This window comes from Ischnura elegans, chromosome 1 (assembly GCF_921293095.1).
Source record: "Ischnura elegans chromosome 1, ioIscEleg1.1, whole genome shotgun sequence".
NCBI lineage: Eukaryota > Metazoa > Arthropoda > Insecta > Odonata > Coenagrionidae > Ischnura > Ischnura elegans.
Window position 1 is genome coordinate 49450833 of NC_060246.1, and position 27667 is coordinate 49478499.

General features: G+C 38.0%; 2 protein-coding genes across 3 annotated transcripts in view; one reads left to right on the plus strand and one right to left on the minus strand.

Moving 5' to 3' along the window:
- The window catches only part of LOC124159667 (E3 ubiquitin-protein ligase SMURF1-like), a 76522-nt gene extending 50253 nt beyond the window's left edge, over positions 1–26269 (minus strand). For both annotated transcript variants that reach the window (XM_046535587.1, XM_046535578.1), the window contains exons 1-5: positions 26130–26269; positions 13235–13273; positions 12932–13040; positions 12714–12847; positions 12049–12364 (exon numbers count right to left, since the gene is read on the minus strand). In XM_046535587.1, coding sequence (XP_046391543.1) covers positions 12049–12364; positions 12714–12847; positions 12932–13040; positions 13235–13273; positions 26130–26184 — 653 coding nt within the window. In that variant the 5' untranslated portion in view covers positions 26185–26269. The remainder of the gene's footprint in view (positions 1–12048; positions 12365–12713; positions 12848–12931; positions 13041–13234; positions 13274–26129) is intronic.
- Positions 26270–26376: 107 nt separating this feature from the next.
- LOC124159697 (ubiquitin carboxyl-terminal hydrolase 22) overlaps positions 26377–27667 on the plus strand; it is a 59189-nt gene continuing 57898 nt past the window's right edge. Inside the window, exon 1 of the mRNA XM_046535615.1 lies at positions 26377–26458. The gene's annotated coding sequence lies outside the window, so the exon portion shown is untranslated. The remainder of the gene's footprint in view (positions 26459–27667) is intronic.

A 27667-nucleotide genomic window follows, 5' to 3' on the forward strand; every position in this document is an offset into this window, starting at 1 on the left:
TTGAAATCCACAATTCAGAGCATAACATTCCTTATTACCAGTATATATTTTCATTTCTTCGCGGACAATGCCGTTTTTTATCAACGGAAAAAATATCTATGTACTTTTTGGAAGTCAAGGGTTTGTTGTTTTACTTTGTTGTGAGTCTTTTTACAAATGGTTGAGAATAAAAACTCGAAGTAGATAGTGGATCCTGATTTTTCCGGATCAGAGAAAAAAGTGAATACACAATAAAAGGAGTAAGAAAGTGAATGAGAAGATACAATGTGGTAAATAATTTATATTTTTAGGGTAAATGATTTTTTTACATTAACCCTATTCAGCCCATATAAGGGCTGAAATATTCTAAAATTATTTTCAAAACATAAAAAATAATTGTACAAATAATTTAAACTAAATTCTACCCGTATTTAGCCCGATTTCCATCAAAGTTACGAAAACGCAACATCTATTTTTTACCATATGCAAATCTTTATGAAGGCCCATACTTTCAATTTACCTTATTTAACCATGTTAAATGTTATTAGGTAAAATGAAGACAAAAAATTATATATTTTCAAGTATTTCTTTACTCGGCCGGTAATGGGTTAAGCAGACTCTCATTAGTACGAACAATATTATTACAAAGTTCTCGTATACATGAAGTACATTATTGGTCCCAACAAAAAGGCTAATCCAATCTATAGAAAAAGAAATGTTAATACAAAATTTTTGTTATTACGAAACTAAAACCTCAGCCTTGGTCCCAGCAGCTATAAACTGAACTCCATTACAAAGTTCCACAGATGACCAAAGGTGAATATATATACTGCACTATGTTGTATTCATTGCGCTACATTTAAGTTCTCCTCGTGCACTGTGCCCAACAGCGTCAAATACGGTTCTTTCTGCAGTGGGAGATACTTCAGTATCCATGCAAAATCCTTTAATAAGCTTCTTTCCTGTGGAATCATGGTGACCCACTCATTAACGATCATAAATTGGCTGCATGATTAGTCCTCCTCTGATGAATATTCAACTTTCAGAGATATGAACTTTCGAAAAATTCAAGCGTACCTAAAATTTCTAATTTGGTGCCTATGGAGTTGGCCGATGCGACGCTGTGTGGTATAGAGAAACTCGCACTTTGGCCACAGTCTGAACAAAGTAACCATTATTCTGATGAGAAGTCAGGAACTGTTAAGCATTTTGCCCGTTTTTCCTTGCTTAGGACAGTGAAACTTTTTCAGCTCCAGCCACGTCGCACACGCAGCTAGATAGTTTGTCACAATCGTTAATTAACGGGTCATTCCATGTCAAATCAACCAATATTTTGACCAAATGACACCCACCGACTCGGATTTTCATGAAACTTACCATGGTCATAAATTTTGGTATTATTAGAAGTTGTGTGCAATTTTAGCTTCCAATTGTCATTTGTTAATGAAATATGAGCAATTGAAATTTGGGCGTGACCCCTAAAGTGCCGCATCGTGCAACACATGGTGATTTTTATTTTCATCCATAACTCCATTCCTGTGAGATGAAAAGTCATGATTTTTTTTCTAATGCTAAGTGGTCCATAATGATCCCACTATTATCATTAAATATTCACTGCATGAAGTAATTCAGCTGCAAAAAAATAAAGTTTACAAAAAAATCTCCCTTGCACTATTTTTCATTATCAGCATCCACAGGGAAAGGCCATGCGAGTACAGACTCCTGGTTTAGTTTAAAGTAATCACTAATGTATGAGCAAAGATCCTGATGAAAAAAAATCGTGAGTCCAGCGTTCCTTTTAGTAAAAAAAAATACTCGTTCATGTTCACGGGGAAAAAATGGCTCTTTTTCAAGGCACCTAGAAATTACACAATAGGGTAGTTTCCTTCATCAAAGAAAACGAAAGGCATTGATTGCGATTCGTTACCCACCATTAGTGTATTCATAATACACAAATTATTTGGTTTTTGAAATACCGGTTTAGACGAATGGCAAGGGTCAAATTTTATCCTCATTTGAAAAAGGCCAGATTGGCGCCCATGCGATTCCACTCCGCGTGACGTCACAGGGACCTAGTTTCTACACGAGAGGATAGGAGTTATGCATCGTCTGAGGTTACCAATGCAAGCATGAGGCACAGAGCTCAGGGAAACATGTCTTAATAATCACCTATTAAAACTGGCTAATGTCGGAAAGTTTTCTTCGTTTGATAAGGTATTAATAAACCTTTTTTAAGCCAAGCGCTACCGTTCAGGAAGGTACTCAGCTATCCGCTAGCATCCTGCGACGTATCAGAGCTAAGCCTCGCCTCAAGGTCACCTCACCGGGCGGGAGGGGGAACCAGAAATACGACGTACGGAGATATTTCCCGACATTCATACTTAAGCGTCTCGTTTTCGCGCGCTTGAAAATTTTCACTTTTCATTTAATCGCGAAAAATAGATGTTGTCATTTAAAAATCTTAAAGCGCGAAATACGTACTCCAGGAGTAATAATCTTTCGATTAAGGCAATAAAAAAATAATAGGAAACCACCCTATTTAGAGGAGATATAAGCTAATACTCATGATTAAACAATATTGGATCATGCATTATCTCACTATAGTGTATGCTACTGGTTCTTAGAGTAGGAAACACAAAGGCAATCATGTGAATGTACTCCCCAACGTACTGCTAATTTCGTGCTATCAGAACTATTAGAGCAGAGGGAGTATTAATAAAAAAACTGCATGATCCATTGTACACTATTACATTCTACATATCTTTTAATCTGTGTCCTAAGACCAAATACATTTCATTTCCAGATGTATTTACATCACAGGAATGTACATTATCAAATGTCAAAGGTAACCGTCATCAAATCATTTGAATTGAGAAATTTCTCAGGTACTTTTTCCTAATGCTTATTTTCAATGTTTCATTTAGTCATTGTATATCATTGGAAATTTTGGCAAAAACAGTAAAATTAAATTAATGACCTTACCAATTGATTTGAAAGTGAGCCTTCTCTTTTTAACTGGCTGACCACATTCTAAGATGTCTCATTGTTTTTCACAAAGTCTAAATATTTTTTTTTTTAATGTTGTCCACTTCCTCCCTCAAGAAGTAGTATAACCTCCTAGAGCTTGTGGTTGCATGAGAATAAAGCACACACAATAAGTACCGTTGTGGCACACAGCAAACATCATATCTCTCTGGCCAAGAGAATGAAGTTGAGGGCCCTTTAGGTGTCATGAATTTAACTGAAATATCACCATCTTCATGGTTGAAAGCTTTCATTGCTCCAATGTACCACTGCTTGCTATAAATACACACTGCATGTGAACCAACAGCCAAATTATCTGGGAAATCCACTGTTTCAGAACAAAAATCAAATATAATGCTGTACTCATCATCCAGGCCAGTGAACTTTGCAGCGACTTTTCTATCTGATAAAGGCACAAAAGTGATGTAAATTTCTTGTTCCTGGAATTGTTTTTCTTTTCTTCTTTTAAAAAACGAGGATTGTTCTTAGGTGACGTAATTATGTGGTATCAGTTTATTCATTTTGAGGCATAGAATGTCCAAGAGTTCACCAATGGATGATATATACAACTGTAGTTCTGTTCTATCAGTGGAAACCCACTGCCTATATTTCACTGTATCAGAAGGGTCATATTCACAAAATTTAGAAATGATGATATCCTTTAGCCTGGAAGGATCTGGACAGTAAAAACATTTTCTGAGCATACAATCTGCATTGTTTTTGTCACAGATGATGATAGCAATCAACTTCTTATGCTTCCTTCAATTGCAAGGCACTAATTAGCAGTTTCACATTTTGATGTATGACACAAACACAAACTGAATGAGTCCTAGAAGCACCAGCCATCACACACCATTTTGGCTGAAGTGAACAAAATTTGGAGAACCCAATTTTTTCTTGTGGATATTGCTCTTAGAAGAGCACATAAAGTTTCTTCAGGTTATATAAAATCATCCTCTTCTCCATATACCTACTCATTCTTACTCACACTGACTTTATCTTTGACTCCAGGAATCTGTCTAGGATTCTTGTCAAGCTGGTAAAAATTTTCCTTCAGCTCTTCTGTGGAGTTTAGACGTGGTTTCCCAGTACATGGTGATGGCATAGCAGAAATTCCCTTCTCATCAAGTAACTTTTTTGACTGTCTCACAGTGTAGTCTGAAACATGAAATTCACTCATAATCCTTTTCCTAGACCAAGATAAAGGGGCCAGGGTCAGCATTTGAATTTTACCCTGCCAACTAACTGTTGGCAATTAGTCTTAATTTTAGTCAGCAGGCCATCCAAGTTGGCTGCCTTTCGCTTGATGAGTTGACTGTCACTCTCATCTTCATTACTACTTATATTTTCCAGGGATGGATTCACTAATTTCAATGCACCAGACACTTTAGAAACAAGGTAATGCTTAGCCTGTGTTATCTTTCCTTTTCCATATGAGTGTCTACTGTGAGAAGACAAAGAATGTAATTTCAAAGGAGAGCAGTCTAAAGCCTCCAATCTGCAGTTGGCTTCTTCTTATTTTCTATCACTTTCCACCACAGACTTAACTGGTGTAAGTTCTCTCTTGCTTTCCTCACTGCCATTGGAAACAACTTCACTTTTACAAATTTTGGAAATCCTCTTGTCACACCTACAGCAAAATTTTTCTCCAGGCTTCACCAGGATGCCCGCTGCTCACATAGGCTTAGACTTTTTTTAGAGGTATGGTCCTCACAGGACCTTTATGTATGGCAAAGGGGTACAGCATTTAAGCTGGTAACACTCGAATTTCTTTAAGTAGCAATGAAGATGATGAGAGCACACAAGTAAATGTAATCTGAGGTTTCAGGCGAGATGGAGTGGAAACGAGACATAATGATGAACTGCTTCTTCATTATTATCACACAAGTCAACAGTGATGAAAAAGGAATATTGCACAGCAGGGCAATTGATTCTCTGTCCACTTCTGGTAGTTCCTTGAAATAAAAAGTTTGGGTTCTTTTTGTGACATTCAGAACTGTGTTCTTTGCCAACACTACACAATACTATCTCTGACATGGCATGACAGACCTCAATGTGAAAAAGAGATGCTACAATGTAAGCCTAGCTATCAGTCACACTAATATGAGTTACTTAGTCTGAAATTCAACCAGGATATCACTAAGACAGCACCATATGAATGAGAAATTAATTAACTTCACCTAGACTGAAATTTGAAAACTTTCTGATGGCTCTCTTCTGGCTTTACATTTTATACCATACTATTCAGTTACCCATTACTCATGGAAGATACAGCTTAATAGGAATAGTCCTGAAAGCACGAAATTAGCAGTACGTTGGGGAGTACATTCACATGATTGCCTTTGTTTTTCCTACTCTAAGAACCAGTAGCATACACTATAGTGAGATAATGCATGATCCAATATTGTTTAATCATGAGTATTAGCTTATATCTCCTCTAAATTGTGTAATTTCTAGGTGCCTTGAAAAAGAGCCATTTTTTCCCCGTGAACATGAACGAGTATTTTTTTTTACTAAAAGGAACGCTGGACTCACGATTTTTTTTCATCAGGATCTTTGCTCATACATTAGTGATTACTTTAAACTAAACCAGGAGTCTGTACTCGCATGGCCTTTCCCTGTGGATGCTGATAATGAAAAATAGTGCAAGGGAGATTTTTTTGTAAACTTTATTTTTTTGCAGCTGAATTACTTCATGCAGTGAATATTTAATGATAATAGTGGGATCATTATGGACCACTTAGCATTAGAAAAAAAATCATGACTTTTCATCTCACAGGAATGGAGTTATGGATGAAAATAAAAATCACCATGTGTTGCACGATGCGGCACTTTAGGGGTCACGCCCAAATTTCAATTGCTCATATTTCATTAACAAATGACAATTGGAGGCTAAAATTGCACACAATTTCTGATCATACCAAAATGTATGACCATGGTAAGTTTTATGAAAATCCGAGTCGGTGGGTGTCATGGCCTGGTTGATTTGAAATGGAATGACCCTAACACAAATTATAATGCCGAGTTGCATTCTGCAGGATGACCACACTTTTCGATACCTTGCATAGGTTTATCAATGTACGAACAAGGTCTCGGAAAGCATCTCATTTGTACATCTAGGATTTAATGCATTTGTTCATAATTCAATCGTGTGTATCATACACATTACTTTGAAGCTATTCCGCAGTGCAACTATAAGCACATGAGATTGAAAAGAGTAGGTATTTCGGAAAAGCTATATGTATTTATTTGTGATGATTCATACAAGAAGTGCTCTTGATTTTCCAGTCCTGTGAACTTCATAGTAACGAGAGCTTACAGCAGATAGTAAATGGAATACCACATCAGAGCTACAGGTGCTGTTAAGTTATCATGAAGAATTTCAGTATACCAGGACCAGCCATGGTGATAACTTTATGGAGTCACAGTATAGTCTTCAAATTTCTACACAGGAGAATGACCCCTCGGTAGCTTAACTGGATAAATCAATCGATCAAAAATCCAGTCCAGGGGATCCAGTTTCGAATCCATGTTAAGGCAAGCGATTTTTTTCTCGGTGGATTTTTCCAACATGAGAATAATATCAGAGGTTTGACATTAGTTGAATAAATACATGATAACTTTTTCAAATAAACAAAATTCTGATAAAGGAAGCTTCCGAGGGGTTCCGAGAAAAGCACACCAACCAAAGTAATAAACCTCCTCCTATCCGAATGGTTAATAAATGATAAGGTCCCACAAATACTCAAAGCAAAGCAGGCTGCCAACCATAGGCAGGCAAGGATGAACAGGAAGTTTCACCATTTTCAGTTTTTTCCAGGATAAAGGCGGTGGAAAGTCTAGATTTTCTAAATTTTCCTTTCAATTACTTTTGGTCCCCCACCTCTAAGCAAAATGTTAGCTTCCCAGCAATTCTGATTGTCATAAGGAATTTGTATTCATTGGTGAGTGAGTCAATAAGGTACTCATATGTTATAGGGAGACTTCATTTATTAACAAAGGCAGCTTCTCATCCCTTCAAAAGAGTCTGATAAGGAGTTCACTCCAGCTGTTACATTTGTGACTTAAATCAATAAATGTGAATAGGGTAGTTTCCTTCATCAAAGAAAATGAAAGGCATTGATAGCGATTCGTTACCCAACATTAGTGTATGTACTCGTAATATACAAATTATTTTGTTTTAGAAATCCCAGTTCAGACGAATGGCAATGGTCAATTTTAACCTCATTTGAAATGCCAAGTAAGGGCCAGATTGGCAGCCATACGATGCCACTGCATGTGACATCACAGGGGCCCAGATGCTACATGAGTAGTCAGGAGTCTTACATAGTCTGAGATTACCAATGCATGCATGAGGCACAGAGCTCAGGGTCTCATAGGACAATCTAATTATGTATTCCAAATGTAATATGATGCAATGTTCCTCATTCTTGATTCATTCAGCTTAAAAATCTTCCATGTGGTGATGATAAACATTTGTTACTAACCATCAAATACTGCAGCTCTCATCATGCCACTTTCAATGCGCCTATTTCCAATTGAAATTATTGCTTCCCTTGCTAATTCAACTCTATGCTTCATTGCTTACTTAAGTTACAGTCTCAATTCATAGGACCAACAAAAATAATGTTTGAGGAAAATGCATTTTCAAAGTGCTCCATAATTTTGCAGAATATTTAGTCGATTTTATTCTTGGAGGGTATTACCGTATTTGTCTGAATATAGTCCCCCCTTTTTTTCCAAAAATGCCCATGGTAAAAGGGGGGACTATATTCAAACCAATTTTTTTTTATTTTTCCTGAAACCGAAGCCTCAAAATTAGGGGGGGGGGACTATATTCAGAGGGGGACTATATTCGGAGAAATACGGTACTTTAAGTTAATAGTAATTATAACATCGGTTATTATTCATATATTTTTGCTAGAATGCGAAGATCCAAGGATAGGTGGTATGTTGAGATGAGTTGGTTCTGGTATCCAGTTCTCGGTGCGGCCAGTTCTTAGCCTGTGGAACCAGTATCGAGAACCGGTCACATAAAGCCGGTACTTTCGAACCAGCTCAGAATGGTTGTGAGGATTTGAATTTGGTGCACAAAGCCGAAATGTTTTGCAGCATATTCAAGGCCAAAAAGTGAAAAAAAGATTTTAAAATGCACAGATAACTTTCCAATTGCATAGCATCCACGCATTTTTCTTTGGAGAGTAGCACGGTAACATGCACATTTGACGGTTCATCAGTTTGTCTCTCTCACCAACATTGTAAGATTTCCGTAGCCTCGGCCGCTTTCAAACGAGCGGACTCTTTGCCTCATCATCATCAGTCAATAATCCTGAGATTGGTTTGACGCAGCTCTCCATTTCTCTCTCCTATCCCCTAATCTTTTCATAGCTAAATATTTCTTCTCTTTTACATCCTTCATAACCTGTCCTATATAACTCATTCGGGGCCGTCCCTTGCCCTTTTTCCCTTCCATTAGTCCTTCAACGATTGTCTTCATCAGACCATTGTGCCTCAAAATGTGTCCAACTAAGTTGTCCCTTCTTCTGCATAAGGTTTTTAGGTTTCTCTTTTCTCCCACTCTTCTTAGCACTTCCTTGTTACTCACACGGTCAATGCATTTTATCTTCATCATTCTTCGGTAGCACCACATTTCGAATGCTTCCACTCTTGACTTCTCTGCTGCTGTCAACGTCCAAGCCTCGCTTCCATAGAGAAACATACTCCATATGTAGCATCTGATGAATTGTTTCCTTACTTCTATGCTGGTATTTTCAGCTGTAAGAAGATTCTTCTTTTTGTAGAAAGCCCTCTTCGCCTGCACTATTCTACTGTGTATTTCTTTCTTGCTCCGTCCATCGCTGGTAATTCGGCTTCCCAGGTAAGAAAACTCGTTCACCTCTTCAAGTTTATGCTTTCCTAGGTTGATGTTTGTTTTAGCCTCCTCTCTTTTGCTGCAAACTAATATCTTAGTCTTCTTTTTGTTGATTTTCAGCTGATATCTGGCCACTGTCCTTTCCATCTTTGTCAATGTCTTCTTTAAAACCTTCTGTGTCTCGGCTATGACTGCTATGTCGTCAGCAAATTACAGCATGTTAATTTTTTCTCCGTGGATATTGACACCCGAAGCATTTTCCTTGACTTCGTTGATGGCTTTCTCTATGTAAACATTAAAAATTAAGGGGGAAAGCGCACAACCTTGTCTCAGCCCTTTTCTTATTCTCGCTTATGTACCGTTTGGTCCACATTTGATCACAGCTACTTGGTTTTTATACAAACTATGAATAATTCTACGATCATTATAGAGTACGCCAATTTCTTTCAAAATTCCAAGCATTGAATTCCATTCCACGTTATCAAATCCCTTCTCTAAATCGACAAATGCCATGAAAGTCGGTTTGTTTTTCTCCAATCTCTTCTCTATGAGCATCCTAAGTGCCAAAATTGCTTCCCTTGTGCCCCTGCTTTTCCTAAATCCAAATTGGTCCTCATCCAGGAATTCTTCTGCTCTTCGTTCTATTCTCCTGTAAATGATTCTTGTCAGAATCTTCGACGCATTTGTCGTCAGGCTTATGGTCCTAATTCTTCGCACTTCTCAGCTCTCTTCTTTTTGAGTATGGGAATGATGATGTTCTTCTCGAAGTCACTAGGTAAATCTCCTGTTGAGTACATATCGCAGATAGTTTTATACAGTTGAGTTAAGACCTTTTCTCCAGCATTTTTTATTAGCTCTTCCTGAATGTCATCTATTCCTCGGGCCTTATTCTTTCGCAGGTCTCAAATTGCAGCATCAAATTCCAATCTTAAGATGCTTGCTCCAATGTCATCCTTTTCAACTTCACTTTCCTCTTCGATAACTTTTGAGCTAAGCTTGCTTCCGTTGTATAATTCCTCCAGGTATTCCTTCCATCTTTCAGCTTTGTCTTCGTTTTCAATTAGAATGTTTCCATTCTTGTCCCTTATGGTATTACATTTTGCGTTTCGTTCCTTGAAATGGTTCCTCACTATTCTATAGGCCGCTTCCACTTTCCCTTGTACGACGTTATTTTGTACGTCCTCACATATGTTCCTCATCCACGCTTCTCTGGCTTTCCTCGCTTTGCGGCAAATCTCGTTCTTTATTCTCTTGTAGCAAGCCTGTCCTTCCTCAGTATTCGTATTTTTATACTTTCTCCGTTCTTTAATGAGGTCTAGGACTTCATCCGTGATCCATGGCTTTTTCTTAACACATTATCTTCTCCCTAGAACTTCTCTAGCGGCCTTCTGAAACCCACTTTTTATGTTAGTCCAGTTATTCTCAACTGATTTTTCAGACTGATCTAATCCTATCTTGCGCTCCATTACTTCTTGAAAGGCCTGTTGATTTTTTGGCTCCTTTAGTTTCTGCCAGGCGTTCTTTGCTGATTTCTTCAATTTCTTGAATTTCAGATGGCATTTCATCATCACTAGATTATGATCACTGTCGATATCTGCCCCCGGGTAGCTTTTATAGTTCTTCATCTGGTTCCTAAATCTCTGCTTCACTAAAATATAGTCTAGTTGAAATCGTCTTTTGTCTCCTGGAATTTTCCATGTGTATCTTCTTCGCATGTGATTCTTAAATAGAGTGTTGGCAACCACTAATTTGTGTTCTGTGCAGAACTTCAACAGCCTTTCTCCTCTTTCATTTCTATTTCCTAATCCATATTTTCCGGTTATTCTTCCATCCTGGCCTTCGCCGACGACAGCGTTCCAATCACCTAAAACAATTAGGTTTTCTTCTCCCCTTATCTGTTTGATTACTTCCTTGATATCACCGTAGACGTCTTCTACTTCTTCATCCTTGTAGTCTGTCGTAGGCATGTAGACCTGTACCACTACGGTATCTACCAGCTTAGTCTCTATCTTTACCATAACTATCCTTTCATTGTACTGTAGGAAGCTTTTCACACGCATTCCGGCGCTGTTTCTGAGCATTATCCCAACCCCAGCATTACCGTTCAGGGATCCTGTGTGTATAATCCTATAGCTTCCACTCCAAAAGTCTCCCTCCTCAGGCCGTTTCATTTCGCTGATTCCTAGCACGTCGATATTCAATCTTTCCATTTCCACTTTAAGGTTTTCTAGCTTACCGCAAGTCCTGAGTGATCTCTTGTTCCATGTACCTATCCTCATAACTTTATCACAATTGACCGATGTACCCTCTCGGGTAGTCCCCGCCCGGAGATCCGAATGGGGGACTAGTTTACCTCTGGAATTTTTTACCTGGGAGAATTCCATCATGTCAGACAATTTAAAGTTGGAGTAGCTGCGCCTCCTCGGGATAATAATGTGGTGGTTTCCCCTTGCCTTCCACATCGCAGTACTACAGCCGTTAAAGTAAATGTTACCACGCCTGAAGTGCAATGAGTGTCGCTGTACTGACCACCGTGGTCTCCACCTTCACTCATATGAAGAAGAGCTGCTGCCCTCTCCTCCGGGTGATGTGAGGCATAATTGTTGGCAGCCTCTCATTGCCAAGTCACGGTATCTTCACAGGTTTAATGTATCATTTATATGGCCTATCTCACCCAGGGATAGACCCATACCACCTCGGATTACCGCCGCTTTTTGTCCACAACTGCTTATTCGACGAGAGAACTCGCTTATCTCACAGCTAACCTCTATATCTAGAGGTTGACCCACCATCCGCAACCCAGTGGACGCACTTGATGGCTTAACGCTCAGCTGCGAGACTCTTTGCCTAAATAGCTAAATTACTGTTCAGCTATTTTTGACATTGATTTTTCGTTGTATAGCTATCGGATGGCAAACTCAGGTATCCATATTTTTTTATGTAAATTATGCAAGCCAATTGACATTGAGAATTTTGTATCCGATTGTAAGACAAACCCTCTTTTCTGCAGGAGTTAGGAGGGAAAAAAAAACCTTGTCTTAGATTCATGCAAATACGGTAGTTTAAATGATGACATTTCCAATGTATTGGCACATGAAAATTCTAGACTCTATTCACTTTATATCTTTGTCTCTATTAATTAGCTAACAAGGTTAAAATTAAATAAAACAAACCTCGTTGGTCGAACCCACTGCGTAGTTCCTGTAGGATGATTCACATAATAGAGCCGGCCAGTAGGAGTTCTCCATTCCTCCCACCCTTCCGGCAAGTCACCATTGCAGCTTCCATTTGCACCTCCACTGCCGCTGCCAGGACAGCTGAGGTTACCCAAGTCATCAACAACAGCATTGAGACTAACTCCAACACCACTATTTCCAACACTACCTCCACTTATACCCCCACCATCTCTTGACATAAGTGACACAACTATCTGTCCTTTCACTGGATTCGGGTCATCTGCATCAGCCTTGCAGAGATCAAGCCTTTGATCTATATGCAACAAGAAAAATATTGAAATTACGTAAATTCTAAAAAGAAGAAATTGGACTGAGATGCACAAATAACATTTAACGTGAAATGAGAAGGAAAACATAAAGATGAATCACTCAAAGCCAACATTTTCAAAGATTTCAACACAAAAATTAAATGCAAATCAGGAATTATTATATTTCCATTTGAAGTTCAGCTGCAATACATTTGGCCATGGTAGGTAGTTATTGCAAACAAATAATTCTTTGGGACAACAGGGGATGACAGTGTAATTATTAAAGCAAAAATGACTACATTCAACGATTCATTTCAAAAGCATTGTATTTACTTAGTGTGCCTTAGTACTCACAACCAGTGTCTTTCAGCCTTTGTATGGTGTTGGACATGATACGGACACAGCCCAGAAATCCTCCCCATTGCTTCTTGTGTATCTTTTTATGATTCCAAACACTAATGGTAATGCCATCTGCCTTCCCAAGATACCTGAAATAATTGAAAGGTCATCATAAAATTCATCCAATAAAATTTCACCTAAAATAAGCTATAAAAGAAATTCAAGGTCCTTACAAGTCATAATGCTGGTTCCATTTTGGGTCCAAAGTGGACTTACAAGTTTCTGTACTATGGCATTGACCCGAGCCATCAACACTAATTTTAGCAAAGGGATCTGGAAGTCCTGAAAGGGAGTAATGATTAGCATATATGCATATCCAAACAGAATTTCAAACTATCCACAAAGGTAAAAAGACAATAAAATTGAATGAAATTTCTGAGACACGACTTAAGTAAATAGTTCTTTCAGATTGCATCCACAAGAAAAAATACCTGTATTTAGAATACTATTCACCGAGAGAGAGTAATTATACTTACTAAATAATTCTCGCCTGGCAAGGTTACGTGCGCAGAGTACTGAAATAAAGAATTAAATATCAGTGGAATAATACATCATAAGTTAAATTAACACAAAGGAAAGGCATTTCAACTTTAGGATATCCTAAAAGTTAAGTTACTGGAAAAACCACCCACATTCAAGAAATTAAGGAAACAAAGAGATACATTTTTTTAAATAATACACAAGAACTCAATGATCACAAACATAAATCACAACCAGCTAGCTCAATAAAGAGCCATCAAGCCATTTTATTTCAATATCCCATTCTGCCAATCCACATGTAAATCAACATCACAATGGAAATGATCATTCTTCTCTTATAACACTGGACGGCAAAAAATAATTTTTTTCTCGAGCCCTGATACCATTCCTGCTGATTCTTATGTAAAATGACCTTCACAATCCGAATATAACATACATTTTCATCCATCACTCACCGTTTTTGGGGGGAAACCCCCCTCTAATTTTCATCACTTTTGCAATAATATGGAGGAATGAAAAGAATTATATAAGCATTTATATTTCGTATTAGGTTTTTGAGATGTGAAAAGTTCTAAAACATGATGATTAATGGTAAGGATGTAGATTTGGAGGGATTAGTTTCTGTTAATGATTAAAAAAACACATTAAAAAATTATCAACCTTTCCTTTTTTTCTCAATTTTTTCACTTATTTTCTTCATATTTTAGCTCCCATTTCATCTTCCCCACCCGAAATATCCCAGAATAATGGGAAAATATATCAACAGCTCATACCAGCAATAATAAAAAAATTTAAGAACACGGCATAGAAAAAATAATGAAAATGTTTGCCAACAGTTCAGAAGGTACGCAACCACACTGGCGCCCTCAATACCACACGCACATCAACAAAGAGAAAAATAACAAATGTGAAGAATGATGAAGAACATAAGTAATTTGGTACACGATTTCCCATTACACACTGAGGTAGAAGTTTCTCACACAAAAACCAGCAGTAGGCCTAATATACATACCGACATGCCCGCATTCAATTTCCCTGAAAACCTCCTCTCAAATTTGGTAACATCTTCATGAAACCGATGTAGAATCTGAGTTTGAATCTGAATGTAGAATCTGAATCTTCATGAAACCGTCCCCAATGTTAATCTGAAACTGCTCAAAAATATTCTATGAAAAAGTCCAGGTGTGAATGAAGGAAATGCATTTTTAGTGATAAGTTTACACCCCTTTGTCTAATATGCTGACAGCAATTCCTCGACATGGGCGACATCATCATCACTTCTTTGTCACCCAAAACGTTCTAACAAACGTTTCAGAATCCAAGCCAAGCTCGATTTTCTTTATGATTCAGGTGTTTCATAAACGTAAAATCTTGGAAAAGTTTCCTAATCTGTGGGCCTACAAATTCCTTCCTTGGTTTTAGCCTCACTAAGAGGAGGACTTTAAGTTAAAAATTGAAAATCAGCTCCTGTCTTGTCGATTGTTTTCACAAAGTATTTCCTTTGTCCAAGTTTGATGTTCAATGGTGGCAAGTGAATATTTTCTGTTTGAATCAGGCGAACAAGAGCAACATTTTTATAACCATGAGTGAAGATTTCTTGCAGAGGCCGGTTCCGTAAGATGTAATGTTTTTCTCGGGTGCAGCTGCTGTATTCACAAAGGAAGCAGCAGTATTTCATGAAGCCTGATTGCAGTCCCGTGAGTAGAGCGACAACTTTCAGATCAGCACAAACTTACCGATTACAATCACGATAATTAACATTTTCAAGGATTCGGCTGATATTTCCGTAGGTATCCTTCATATCAGCAGAGTATGCAGATAGGACAGAAGGTAACTCATTCCCATTGGCCAACAGGACCACTTTCAAACTTGCCTTTGACGAATCCATAAACAGTCTCCATTTTTCTAGGTCACATGGCATCATCATTTCTATCAACAAATCATTTGATTACAGTAAAATAAACCAAGCCTTCATCTTACATAAAAAGTAATTTCAGTGTTGACTGTCTTGTCCTATAGGAAAAGATTTTTATGCCCTTTTCTTAAGATTGGCATCCATTAAGGCGTAACTTTGTGCCATATGTTATAGTAGTTTTACCAAGTATTTGGTCAAATTACTGCAACAAGTGGTGCAGCAAACACTTGGAGCTTAATCCTAGCCCTGACCGACAATGTGGCAGTCAGAATAAAATTCATAGGCAGTTTTAAGAACTAAAGGAAGAGGTTTTAATTGCGATGTTAAAGTCAATTCACCGCTAACACAGCAGAAGCAATTAGGATAATTTTTCACACGCGTAACATAATTACACATTAAATCACAACTCAAGCCCACATACTGACATGCACTTACAAGGGGAATAGACGACCTTCGGGTGGCCGATTGAGCTCAAATTTTCTGATTCGGTAGATCACGGCTATCAATTAAATATGCCAGACGACTCACTTCTTAAAACTTTTCGAGAAAAAAGCAATTAAAAATCGTAAAAAACGGGTCTACGGTATATATGCGGTATTTCCTTGCCCATTCTGTAGGACAGCGGTAGCCCAGTGGTTACGACGGTTAACTGCAGATGTAAGGATGGCGAGGTCGATCCACACTCAAGGAATTTTATTTATTTTTTTTTCAAGAATTTTATTTTTTGCATTTTTAAAGATTGTTTTCTTATCTTCGTTAGCTCAATGAAAATATTTTTAATTCATTTTTTAAATAATAATAAGTGGTGCAAGGGGTAGGAAATGAAGCAAGGGCTATATAATAGCCTTTCCAAGGGCGATTTTGTATTTATTTGTTCTCTCTAGGTATATTAGGGTATTGCGAGTGTAAATTGTCTTCTGTAGGGGTGGGGACAGAATAATGACATTTAAATTATTAATTGTGAGGGAAATCCACCCTATCGACGGATTATGGTTTCACTGGGAGTTTCAGTGAGAAAATTATTCGTAAGCGTTAAGACGGTAAAAAACGGAGTTCGTATTCGGATTTAGGAGGTCATTTTACATATTAATCAGCAGGAATGGTGTCAGGGCCGATTTTCATGCCATCCAGTGTAACCCATATATCCATTATCTATAGGATTCAAGAGTACCTGATTGTACATTTCCCTTTATGAAGCTATGTTTTTCTGTTTTCCTTGAATGGCACACTGCACACATGCATGATCAAGCAGTGTAATCACAAAACTGAATCCCTCTGCAGAAGCCTCTTCAGGCAACTTGAGTACAATATGACTGTATGGCACAGAACCTAAAACTATGTAGCCGCACAAAGATATGGCACAATCTACAATCACAGACCCGTGTGTTTACATTGGCATGAAGCGCCCATCTTGTGTGGCTCTCGGAAAGCGGTTGTTTCCAAAATAAGTTCTCTTAATAAAGTAAATTAAACACGACGTCAAATAAGTTTTTGCAACAATAAGAGAGCATATGGAGGGTGCTTTATCAGCACAAACAAATACATGGACCTTTGCCATAATCATCAGTGAACCAGATGTACTTGGATTGGGGCATCACTGCAAGGAAAGAAACTAAACATTTTGATTGCAAAAAAGTGGGACATAAAAAGATTGTAAAAACACCAGAATTTGCAACTATTGCAAGAAAAAAGGCCATTTCAGGAAGAATTGGTGCTTCAAAAATTGATAAAAATGATGAAATCAATCGCACGTTCATCTCTTTTAAAGAATTAGCTGAATTACAACGATACTTAGAAGGTGCAGCAAGTCTACATGTCAGATTTTGATACGGTATACAGAACTGGATAAACAAGGTCAAAGCCAACTATGGACAAACAAAGAGAGTTGAAGGAATAGGAAAAAATCAAATATTACATGTTTGATGGGAAAAACTGGCATCTCTCATACATGAATGAAGTTCTTCCCAACACAGAGCTAGAGACATTTGATTTCATTGGGGTGTATTACAAAATTTAAATAGCATAATCAGGTAAATGAAGCTGGTTGTTGTACATTGAATAACAAGAAAGATATTTGGGCCATTTCAGAGGGGAAAGGAAATATCTATATACCAGATAAAGATTAAATTTAAGAAAGGGGCTGCTCCGATATAAGGAGAGAAGAAAATCAATTTGATGGAATAGCATGAAAGTCTAGGGAACCTGAATATAGCAAGGGTCAAATTATTACTTAAAGAAGAAAATATTGATAATGAAGACAATCTGTTTTTCTTTGAGTCATGCATAAAAGGGAAGTTGAACAGAGGTGGTCATGGAAACAGCACAACTGAAATAGCAGAAATAATAGAAGTTGCACATGCTGACATTTGTATGCCAATGGAGAAGTTAGTTGGAGGATCACGATAACTTCTTCGACTGAAAGATCATGCCTCAAGATATAAAAAAGACAAAAATGGTTCTGTTATTTAACCTCTTCCCTACGCAGGGCGTGATTTCACGGCCTGAATTTTCTGACGCTAAAGAAGGAAGGCCGGATTTTCACGGCTTGAAGTTTTCGAATCAAAAGGCCAAAGGCCGTGTTTTCACGATTTCGCGGTCAAGCATGCCAAGTGGGTCCCAACCGCCATTAGGGTCCCTCGGCGCGAGAGGTCCGACCCTTTCCTATTGTCCGCGTGGGGATTATCTCGGCCCATTACGGCACTTAGTGACCCACTCAAGGAAGGTGCTCATGGTCACTTATTTGTTTATAAGTTAAAATAACTAAAAACGTTCATGTTGCATTTATTGAAAATCAATGCGAGGAATTACATTCTGTATGTTCTGCTGATTGGTTCCAAATTTTAAACGGAATTCTAGCGTTCATATTAACGGAGTTGATCATCACCTAGAACAATTTTTGGAGACGCTATTAGATGTTTAACTGTTAATTTTATAACTCACCAGCAAGTTTATAGGAGCGATATTGTAATGATTTACATCTAAAAATATACGTTACTCTGTTAGCTACATTCTAGATGTACATTTGCGGTGAAATTCGATAGAATATTCGATTCAACTTCTATGAAAAAAAGCCCTCGTAATGTAATAAAATATGATTCTCTCAGTTCTTTGTCGTGAGCCAAAATTACAGCGACTATTTTTAATAACCTCTTGCCAACCTTTGAATACAAAGGTATTATAAACGAATTTCGCTATAAATACTGATTAATGCATATCCTAAAAAGTCGTAAATTTAATGTATAGATAAGGAATGTTTTACGTAGGCACATGTTGTGAGAAGCATTCCATACCATTGCAGGAAAGACAACTGCTCTACCCAGGTAGTTACTCTCATATCTTGGATCTCTGGTCAGGTTACATTGCACCTCACAGAGTTAGTTCGGGACACATTAGCGCATTAATGTTTTCTTGGAAAAACTTATTATCCTCCAACTGGAAGACCCAAGAGTATATTGGTGTAAGTATTCTCCTACTGAAATATGTACGTGGAAGGTGATAACCTCACTCTTCTCGGAATAGCTCATTTTCTTTTCACAATTTTCTTGGCGTGTATTCAAATTTAGCCGTTAACTATCTGTACGCATTCCGCTACCTATACCAGGGATGGTTTCTGTGGAACCCTGCTGTGCGATGCAGCCCATACCATGAATGAAAGAGAACTGCTCCACCCAGGTAATTACTCTCATATCTTGCTTCTCTGGTCAGGATCCAGGTGGTCTGCCTTGTGCCCCTCACGGGCTTATTTCGGGACACATTAGCGCATTAATGTTTTCTAGGAAAAACTTATTATCCTCCAACTGGAAGACCCAAGAGTATATTGGTGTAAGTATTCTCCTACTGAAATATGTACGTGGAAGATGATAACCTCACTCTTCTCGGAAAAGCTCATTTTCTTTTCACAATTTTCTTTGCGTGTATTCAAATTTAACCGTAAATGTTCTGTATGCATTCCCCTTCCTCCTCCTGCAAGGATTTTTTTTCAAATGATGTTTCGGTGGAATTACATTTTTTCTTGGAATTATACAGCCAGGATTTTTTTCATGAAGTGCCTTTCGTTTCGCTTTCGTTAGTTTTGCTTACGTTCTCGACCTGTTCAGAGTTACTTGGCCGAGAGGAGCGTTAGGCAAATTTCCAAATGAGGAGTGTAGATTTTGGCATCATGGATCTAAATTATGTTAATATCATAAATCTTAAATACCTAGAAGTAGGCTAGGAACATTGAAAGATTTCATTCCCTTTAAAGTATTTGTTGGTCTATGATATAATGCCGTTTTGCTGAAAACCCTAAAAATAACCGTAGAACTTCGTTTAAAAGTTCTACAGGCATTGCAAAATGAAAGGAATACATTGATGAACTGACATTTAATGCAACAGTGACAATTAAAAAAATTAAAATTGCACTGGTAACAATTAACTGACCGCAAAAGTACGCCGGGATGGGCTGCCTTCGGGGAAAAGGGTCGAGGATTATATTTGCCCAGTTGCCGGGGAAAGGGTCCTGGACCCCGCTAGGAAGGGTCATTAAGGGGAGGAAGCGACTACCTGGTCAGTCCCAAGCCGAAAAAAACTCCGTACGGGGGGAAAAAGAAAATCTCAAACCCTTCGTAGAGCCAAAAGTAACTTACCGAGAAGGAGCTTGGCACGAAAAGGTTAAGAAGTCAAGATAGATGAAGATAGAGACCAGGAAGAAATCAGGAGTTTAAAACTGACATAGAAAGAGAAATCTGCAGAACAGGAGTTGGGTGAAGAAGAAGCCAAAGCAGAGAAAAGAACAGTTCAAAGAAATAAAAGGAAAATCAAGAAATCAGTATGTCTAAATGACCATGTAATAACTTTTCCAGCTAAGCTAGTCGAAAGTGAAGATATCACTTACGAATAAGCAATCACAATGAATGAGTAGAAAACAGCAACCAATGAGGAATTAAGAGCAAATAGTTAAGGGAAAAAATATATGGACTGAAGGTAACAGGCCAGTTGATGCAGAGCAGAGGCAATTTACTGTAAATGAGTCTTATAGAAGAAGATAATCAAAGATAGTGAAAGGAAATATGTGCAAAGCATGTGTGGTTGCAAGAGGCTCCTAGCAAAAAAAAAAGACCTCAGGACTGAACTACTCTGAGGTATACACACCAGTTGTCAAACTAACTTCACTAAGAATCAGTCTAGCTGTGGTGAGTCAGTATGGGATGACAGCTTATCAAATAGATGTTTTTAATGACTTCTTATATGCTGAGATTCAAGATCTAGTATTTATTGAAATACCAGATGGAAATCAAAAAGTAGAGAGGCTCAACAAATCAATTTATGGGTTGAAAAAGTCCCTAAGGTATTGAAATGAGACATTAAGGTAGTCCTCATTTTTCGAATTTCTTTCGGGACACCCCCTCATATCATGCCAACTGGTGCAAAAGCATACAGTGCAACCTCGATATAACGACACCCCACGGTGTACTAATAAACACTCGCTATAGCGAATTGTCGCTTTACCGGAGGTGGAGCAAATAATAGCCAATATACCTGTTACGAACAGACATACAGGAACAGGAGTGGTGCGGCGACAGATAAACATCTATCCGATAAACGTAAGCATAAATCTAGACGAAAGGCGATGTTTTTTTGCATCACTAAATTTCCTTACTCAAACAATGACTAACTATTGAAACAATTTATAAGCGCCGCACAGAATAAAAATCATGGAAAGCATTGTTTCGTCAATCATTATGCCAATGCACAACCGACGAAGCCATTTTTCTATGCACTTAATTAGTTCATTTACATGATCATTCTATTATTTTGGTATTTTCCACTGAAAATTCAAAAATTAATTGATAAAACTGTATCGCGGTTTTTTAATGCCTCAAATATTTCCATTGGTGTATGTTTATTGTTTCTGTACGTTATGCGGCAGTGAAGTGAAATAACGCATTACATTTGTTTCTACAGGCGAAAACAGTGGAAGGTTGTATAACGTTCCCGCCTTGGAAGACTTTTTCTATCAAATAATGTAATACCTACATAATCTACGGTAAAAAGTTTGCTAAGCTTGAAAAATGATATGATTAAAATTGCCGTTGTTGAAAAAAAGTTTCTTTTTGAGTGTTACGCTCGCGAAGTATTTGAAGTAATACACCGAGGTTACCACGGCACTGCAAACGAGAGTTAGTTGTTCTGCGAGTTCTTCCAGCGGCCACCAGGGGATGCTCGGCTACCACGTGACAAAAGAGAGCGCCAGTACGACTCCGACCACTGACGCGAATAGTTCACCCTTGTAAATCCGCAACGGAGAATAAATACGTCCATCCGGGCAATTCACGCTGAGTATCATTGCTTCGTACATCCTACATCATCGCTAAGGTGCACTACCTACCTTTAGAGGCATCATTGCAAGAGATACCTCATACTGCAAGGGTTTTGTCGAGGAGTTGTATGTAAAAAAGTTCCGTTTCGTCTATGTTATATGACGCGGGGAATACTTCTAAAGATACTTACGATCGGAGTACTTTCTTCCACGACTTTGGGTGTACACCGCAGGCATCACCAGCAATTATGAGGGGAGATAACGCTTTGGTGCTTCGCATTAGTATAATCAACTTTCTGCACTCTTGAAATTCTCGATTCGCAATCTATCCCTGAAATGTTCCGCTTTAGGCTTGGGCGTAGCCCCTTTCTCAGAAGTTCCCGCTGATTGGAATGGGCAAAACCACCCGAACAAAGCTCCTTATAACTATTCATCGTCCGCATTCCTTGGGCGCTTCTGTGTTTTTATAATTTTGCAGAGCGAATAGGAAGATAAATTAATTTCGACACTCTCGTATTACTCCTTTATTTTTATACTCTCACTTAGACGTGTTTGGTGTTTTTTTGGCCAAGGTGACTGCCATCAAATGCTTTCTATTCACGCAACTCACGGACGTGCGGGTATGCTGCCGACTGCTTTCTGCCGTCCGAGGAACAAAAGAAGATGAAGCATTAGCGAATGCTAATGCCACAATATTTTCACCAAAATTAACTACTTATTTATCGAACGACAGTTTACCACATAAATTTGAGACTGAGCACTCCATTAACTTCATATCTAACAGATCACTAGCAATTACAGAGGTTAAGGAGTCTTGATGAAAGTCTTCCGGCGGTGAAACCCTCGCTATGGCGAGAGGCAGCACCAAAAGGGTGTCGTAAAAACGAATTTTTTAACACGCTTATTATAGGGTCAATTGACGGTGCATCGGCTATCTCTCGTTATATCGGGAGTGTCGCTATAACCCGTACTCGCTTTAACGAGGTTCCACTGTATTCTGTAAAATATTATTGCAATTGATTTGAGCAGCTTCTCAAAAAGGATACTTTGCTCATAACATGGCGGCACTAAATAAACAAGCTGGTTTTAAAAAGTGTCTTCAACACAAAGTTTGGGAAGTCTAGGACACTAATGTTCCTCCATTTTAAATATTTCAAAACCTATAGAGAATAAATCACTTAGCCCAAATATTAGCCCGTTTTGGCAATAAATAGGGATAAATATAGCATTCAAGGTTATACTGACGAAGTTTAAATTTTATCTAAAGAATTTTATGGTTTTCAATGAATGAGAATGATCAACAAATATTGATTGTATGCAACCCGCATGCCACCCAGTGTCTGCCTGCAGTGGCACGTGCTCACTCTTAGGGCCTTATCTCAGGAACCACCAGTCAAAATCGGAAAATATTTTAAGTGCAGCATGTAAAATGTCCAATGTATCATTGGTCACCATAGAAAATCAGTTTAAGAATACCAGTGCCTTCATATCGCCATTCATATCCCAAAAACAGTCAAAAATGCCAAAATTTCTCAACTTTGAGCGTGATGCGACACGTCTTCTCTTTATTCAATTGCAATAATATTTTACAGAATATGCTTTTACACCAGTTGGCATAAAGTGAGGGGGTGTCTCGAAAGAAAATCGAAAAATAAGGACCACCCTAATGAGACATGGATAATGAATACATACATGAAGAGCCAAGGACTTGTAAAGTCTTAAAAGAATAGTGCTTGTACACTAATCTCACAGGGAACTAGAAAATCTTCATCTAACTGTATGTATATGATCTACTAATATTAGGAATTAATGGTGAAAAAGAAGTTAAAAGCCTCAAAGAAAGCATCAGTAGAAACTACCAGATAAAGGACAAGGGCTGGTACATATTTGGATTTAAAAAATGTTACAAGGTAATTTGAAATGTTGCTTATGTTAGATCAATCAGAATAGGATATTTGTCATCTGGGAGGAGAGCTTCATACAATAATGTTACCCTTCCCAATCACCTAATCAAACAACCATTTTTGAAACGATAGGGTTGCTTACATTACATAAATCAGAAAAATATATTTGCCTGCACGGCCGGTTTACGCAGTAAGCAAAGTATGTGACCGCATAGGGGACCAAGAAAAAAGGGGTTCCTAAGTGCTCAGTTCAATGTTCAGTACTAATCAAAAAAGGAGGTTAAAGGTTGAGGAGGGAGGGAATGTTGTTTGCTTACACTGGAAAAAAGTCTAGAACCAGCCCCGTTTATCTGGGAGGAGAGCTCTGTACAATACCAATATTGAGTTTCATAAATAAAAGGTTTCTCATAAAGGAGAGCAAACCAGTAGTTATTCCTATGAATTCACTTTAAATTGACAACAAATTGGATATTGAGCAACTGAAAAAGCAAGGTAAAATATTATAAGAGAGCCTGATATAGGCTGTAAATGGATCAAGACCATATTTAGGATTAGCTATCGTTACTTGCTGCCTTTTCAAATCCCGGTGAGGTGAAAACCAATGGGTGGCCCTGAAGAGAGTCCCTAGAATGCACAAAGGGCACATTGAACATTGATCTTGAGTCTAAAAGAAGCAAATAGGAGAATGTAATTGGATACGTTGATGCAGATTGGGTGGGTGATACTGACAGAAAGTCAACTATAAGATATGTTGGAGGATTTCATCTCAAATCAGGCAGAGGGGTGTCAGGTGACCATCACCGATTTCCCTGAAAGTTATGTATATGAAAGCAGTATCCTTATGATGAATAATGACTACTTTATCTCAGCTCAGAATTGAACCGTTATTAAGTTACCATACTTTGAACATTGCAGAGTCAGGCCTCAGAGTAAAAAATGAAAAATCACATAAATGCTGATTACTAAGGAACAATGGCCCGTAAATCAGTGGTTATTATTTCATTTTGAAGGGAATTCATACATGCACATTCTGGTCATAACTTGCAAGTCATTTGACACAATAATAAACAAATAGGATTTGTTTAAACAATAAAAATTAGTTATTGTATATCAATTTATAACTAAAAAAGGCCACCTTTTATTTTCTTTATAATTTCTCAGTGGGTAGTTTAAATGCACTGCTATCAATTAAAAAAATAAAAAAGGTAGTATTTCCATACTTTTTGTTTTAAGGCATGTCAAAGTTAGGCATGCTTTACACGTACACCAAAATTGCATACCTTCAAGGTGGAAAAAAATGTTTCATTCTACTAAGCATTCATAACAGTGAAAAGTTCATATCTGAATGATTGGTTACTTCTATTGACTGAAAGCATGTTCAATCTTGTTCACTTCCATGGCATCCAATGTGTTCAAACACCCACTGCTACTTACTGGAAACGGTAAGTGTTTGCACACATCAGATGTGAACTTTTCACTGTTATGAATGCTAAGTAGAATGAAAAATTTTCAAAGTATTTGGATTCTGTCATATGGGCCTCCAAAATGCAGAATAGCATCACTCGACTGTCTACTGAAACCAAATATATAGGTTTAGTCGCGATCCCCAGAACTTTTCACTAAGTCTATTCGCCGGGAAAGCACAAAATCTTTCTTCAAATATATATTGATCTTAGTCATGAAACATGTGAGTAATGATTGGTGAAGCACCTGCTGAAGGAACTACATGCGTCACTGAGTGAACCGATTCCCCTAATTATCTGATCAGCCAGCCACCTGAGAATGAAACATGTCCTAAAAAGATACAATTTTCAAAGAGAGAAGATCAATCATGGAAACGTTGAGGTCAAGTATATCACGTCAGAGAACCAGATTGAGGAAACCATCCTTCCAGAGGTGCTGCGATGAATCTATTTCCTCAATGACCAAACAAATCTGCCTCATACCTTTCATTCAACCCGTCTCACTGTCATATAACAACTTTAACCACCACAATCATTAGTGTGAAGTTGATACGAGGGTTTTTTTATCTAAACTGGAGTGACTTGTAACAGTAGCAGATACGAGAAAATAATGAGCTGATGATATCAATTAGACGTCGGATATCAATGAACAAAATAGACAAATATGGATGTGATCAAGGACTAGAGAGAACTTTTTCCCAGATTTGATAATTTCAACAATTTCAAAGTTGGGAAGAGGAACATACTAAGCGATTAATTAGACAGAGGATGTAACATGGTAGGAAGATATATTAAGTGAGTGGTCGGAAAGAAAAATTATCGGGCCTTAGAGACTAAACTAAACCTCTCCTAATAACATGATTTCCATTTCGGCTTTTGATCCAACCCCCGAGGTAGTGGGAGGCTCCAATACGGAGCATAAATCGCACAACCAAAGGATTACCAAATACGATAAGGATGCCTCAACGAAAGAAAAATTTGATTAAATTTTTAAAACAACCTGCAAAATATAAACAAGAAAACCGACGTTTGCCTCGTACGTAAACTCTTCCCCGTTTTAATCTCAATTTTGCTCACAATCTTTCCTTAAAAAAGCCTTCAATTACATCCCATTACCAATAGATCCTAGGGATACCACTGACGATAAGGAAAAAGATCATTTATAGGATGTTTCAGCCGTAAAAGTCACTAAGGCTCGTTGAATACAATCACTGGTGGCCATGTTGAAATAGGAATGAAACAAAAACACTCCCTCTGAACAATTTTCTAAAACATAATGCAATGAATATAATAACCGATTGATATACTTACTAGTAAGACGAATTTTCATCGCACCATTTCGTCTACTGCCACTCGGGTTGGACATTTTATCCACATAATTCGTCACCACATCCTCGAAATGCGAAAAATATATTCCACTGTTCTGCCCCCTGCGACTCGACAAACCTGTGTATGATGATAGCTAAGCGGAGTGATGGAGTGATCAGCTAGCAGCGCTTCAAGCGCTTAGGGAATCAGCCGCTTTCCAGACAAGTATTCGAAGGAACTACGATTGTATCGGCGGTATCGACAGGTATCGACGTTGAGCTACCATCCCAACCGGCCATGCCCTGGAATTTAGAAGCAAAAGAATTTTGTTTGTATGTGTATATAATATAGAATAATGTTTTCATGTGTTAAAACCACGGTTAAAACTAAAGCTAGACCGAACTCTCGGTAAAACTTTAAAGAATGTAGGATTCATTATGGGAATCTGTCCCAATTTTAACAATATTCATGCGGTAAAGACAGTAGATATGTCGCTTTGTTACGTTCCAATTTGGAATATATTGTTAACTGGTCACTTTATTATAATATCGACTACATCTGGCTTGAAAGTGTCCAAAATAAATTTCTCAAATTAAATAATTACGATTTAGGAATCTCACTGTCTGATTACAACACATTGTATATTCTTTCCCTAGTCAATTTGAAAACTCTTGCACGACATAGGATCCTCAAACAATGTCCCATGAATTCCTATTTAGATTGTTCCTATCTCCTTTATTCATCATCACTGGTCAACAATCCTTGGATTGGTTTGACGCAGCTCTCCACTCAGTTCTCCTATCAGCTAATCTTTTCACTCCTACGTATTTCTTCTCTTTCACATCTCTCTTTACTTGTTCCATATATTTTGTTCGAGGTCTTCCTTTTCCATTCTTGCCTTCCACCTGTCCTTCGACGATTGTCTTCATCAGGCCATCATGTCTCAAGATGTGGCCTATAAGGTTGTTCCGTCTTCTTATTAAGGTTTTCATGAGGCTTCTCTTCTCTCCTACCCTTCTTAGGACTTCCTCGTTACTAACTCGGTCGATCCATTTGATTGTCATCATTCTTCTGTAGCACCACATTTCAAAGGCCTCTATCCTTGCTTTCTCCGCTGCGGTCATTGTCCATGCCTCACTTCCGTATAGGAGCATACTCCAGATGTAGGTTCTTATAAATTGTTTCTTTACATCCATATTTAAGTTTCCCGCTGTAAGCAGGTCTCTCTTTTGGTGGAATGCTCTCTTCGCCTGGGCTATTCTTCTGATAATTTCTTTCTTGCTTCTCCCGTCACTAGTTATCTTGCTTCCCAAATAACAGAATTCATCCACTTCTATCAGTTTTTGCCTCCCTATTTTAATGTTGGTCTTGACTTCTTCTCTTCTGCTGCATACTAAGATCTTGGTTTTCTTCGTGCTTATTTTCAGTTGATATCTACTCATTACCCTACCCATATTAACCAGAATATTTTTCAAATCCTTCTCTGTTTCTGCTATAACGGCTATGTCATCGGCAAATCTTAGCATGCTTATTTTTTCTCC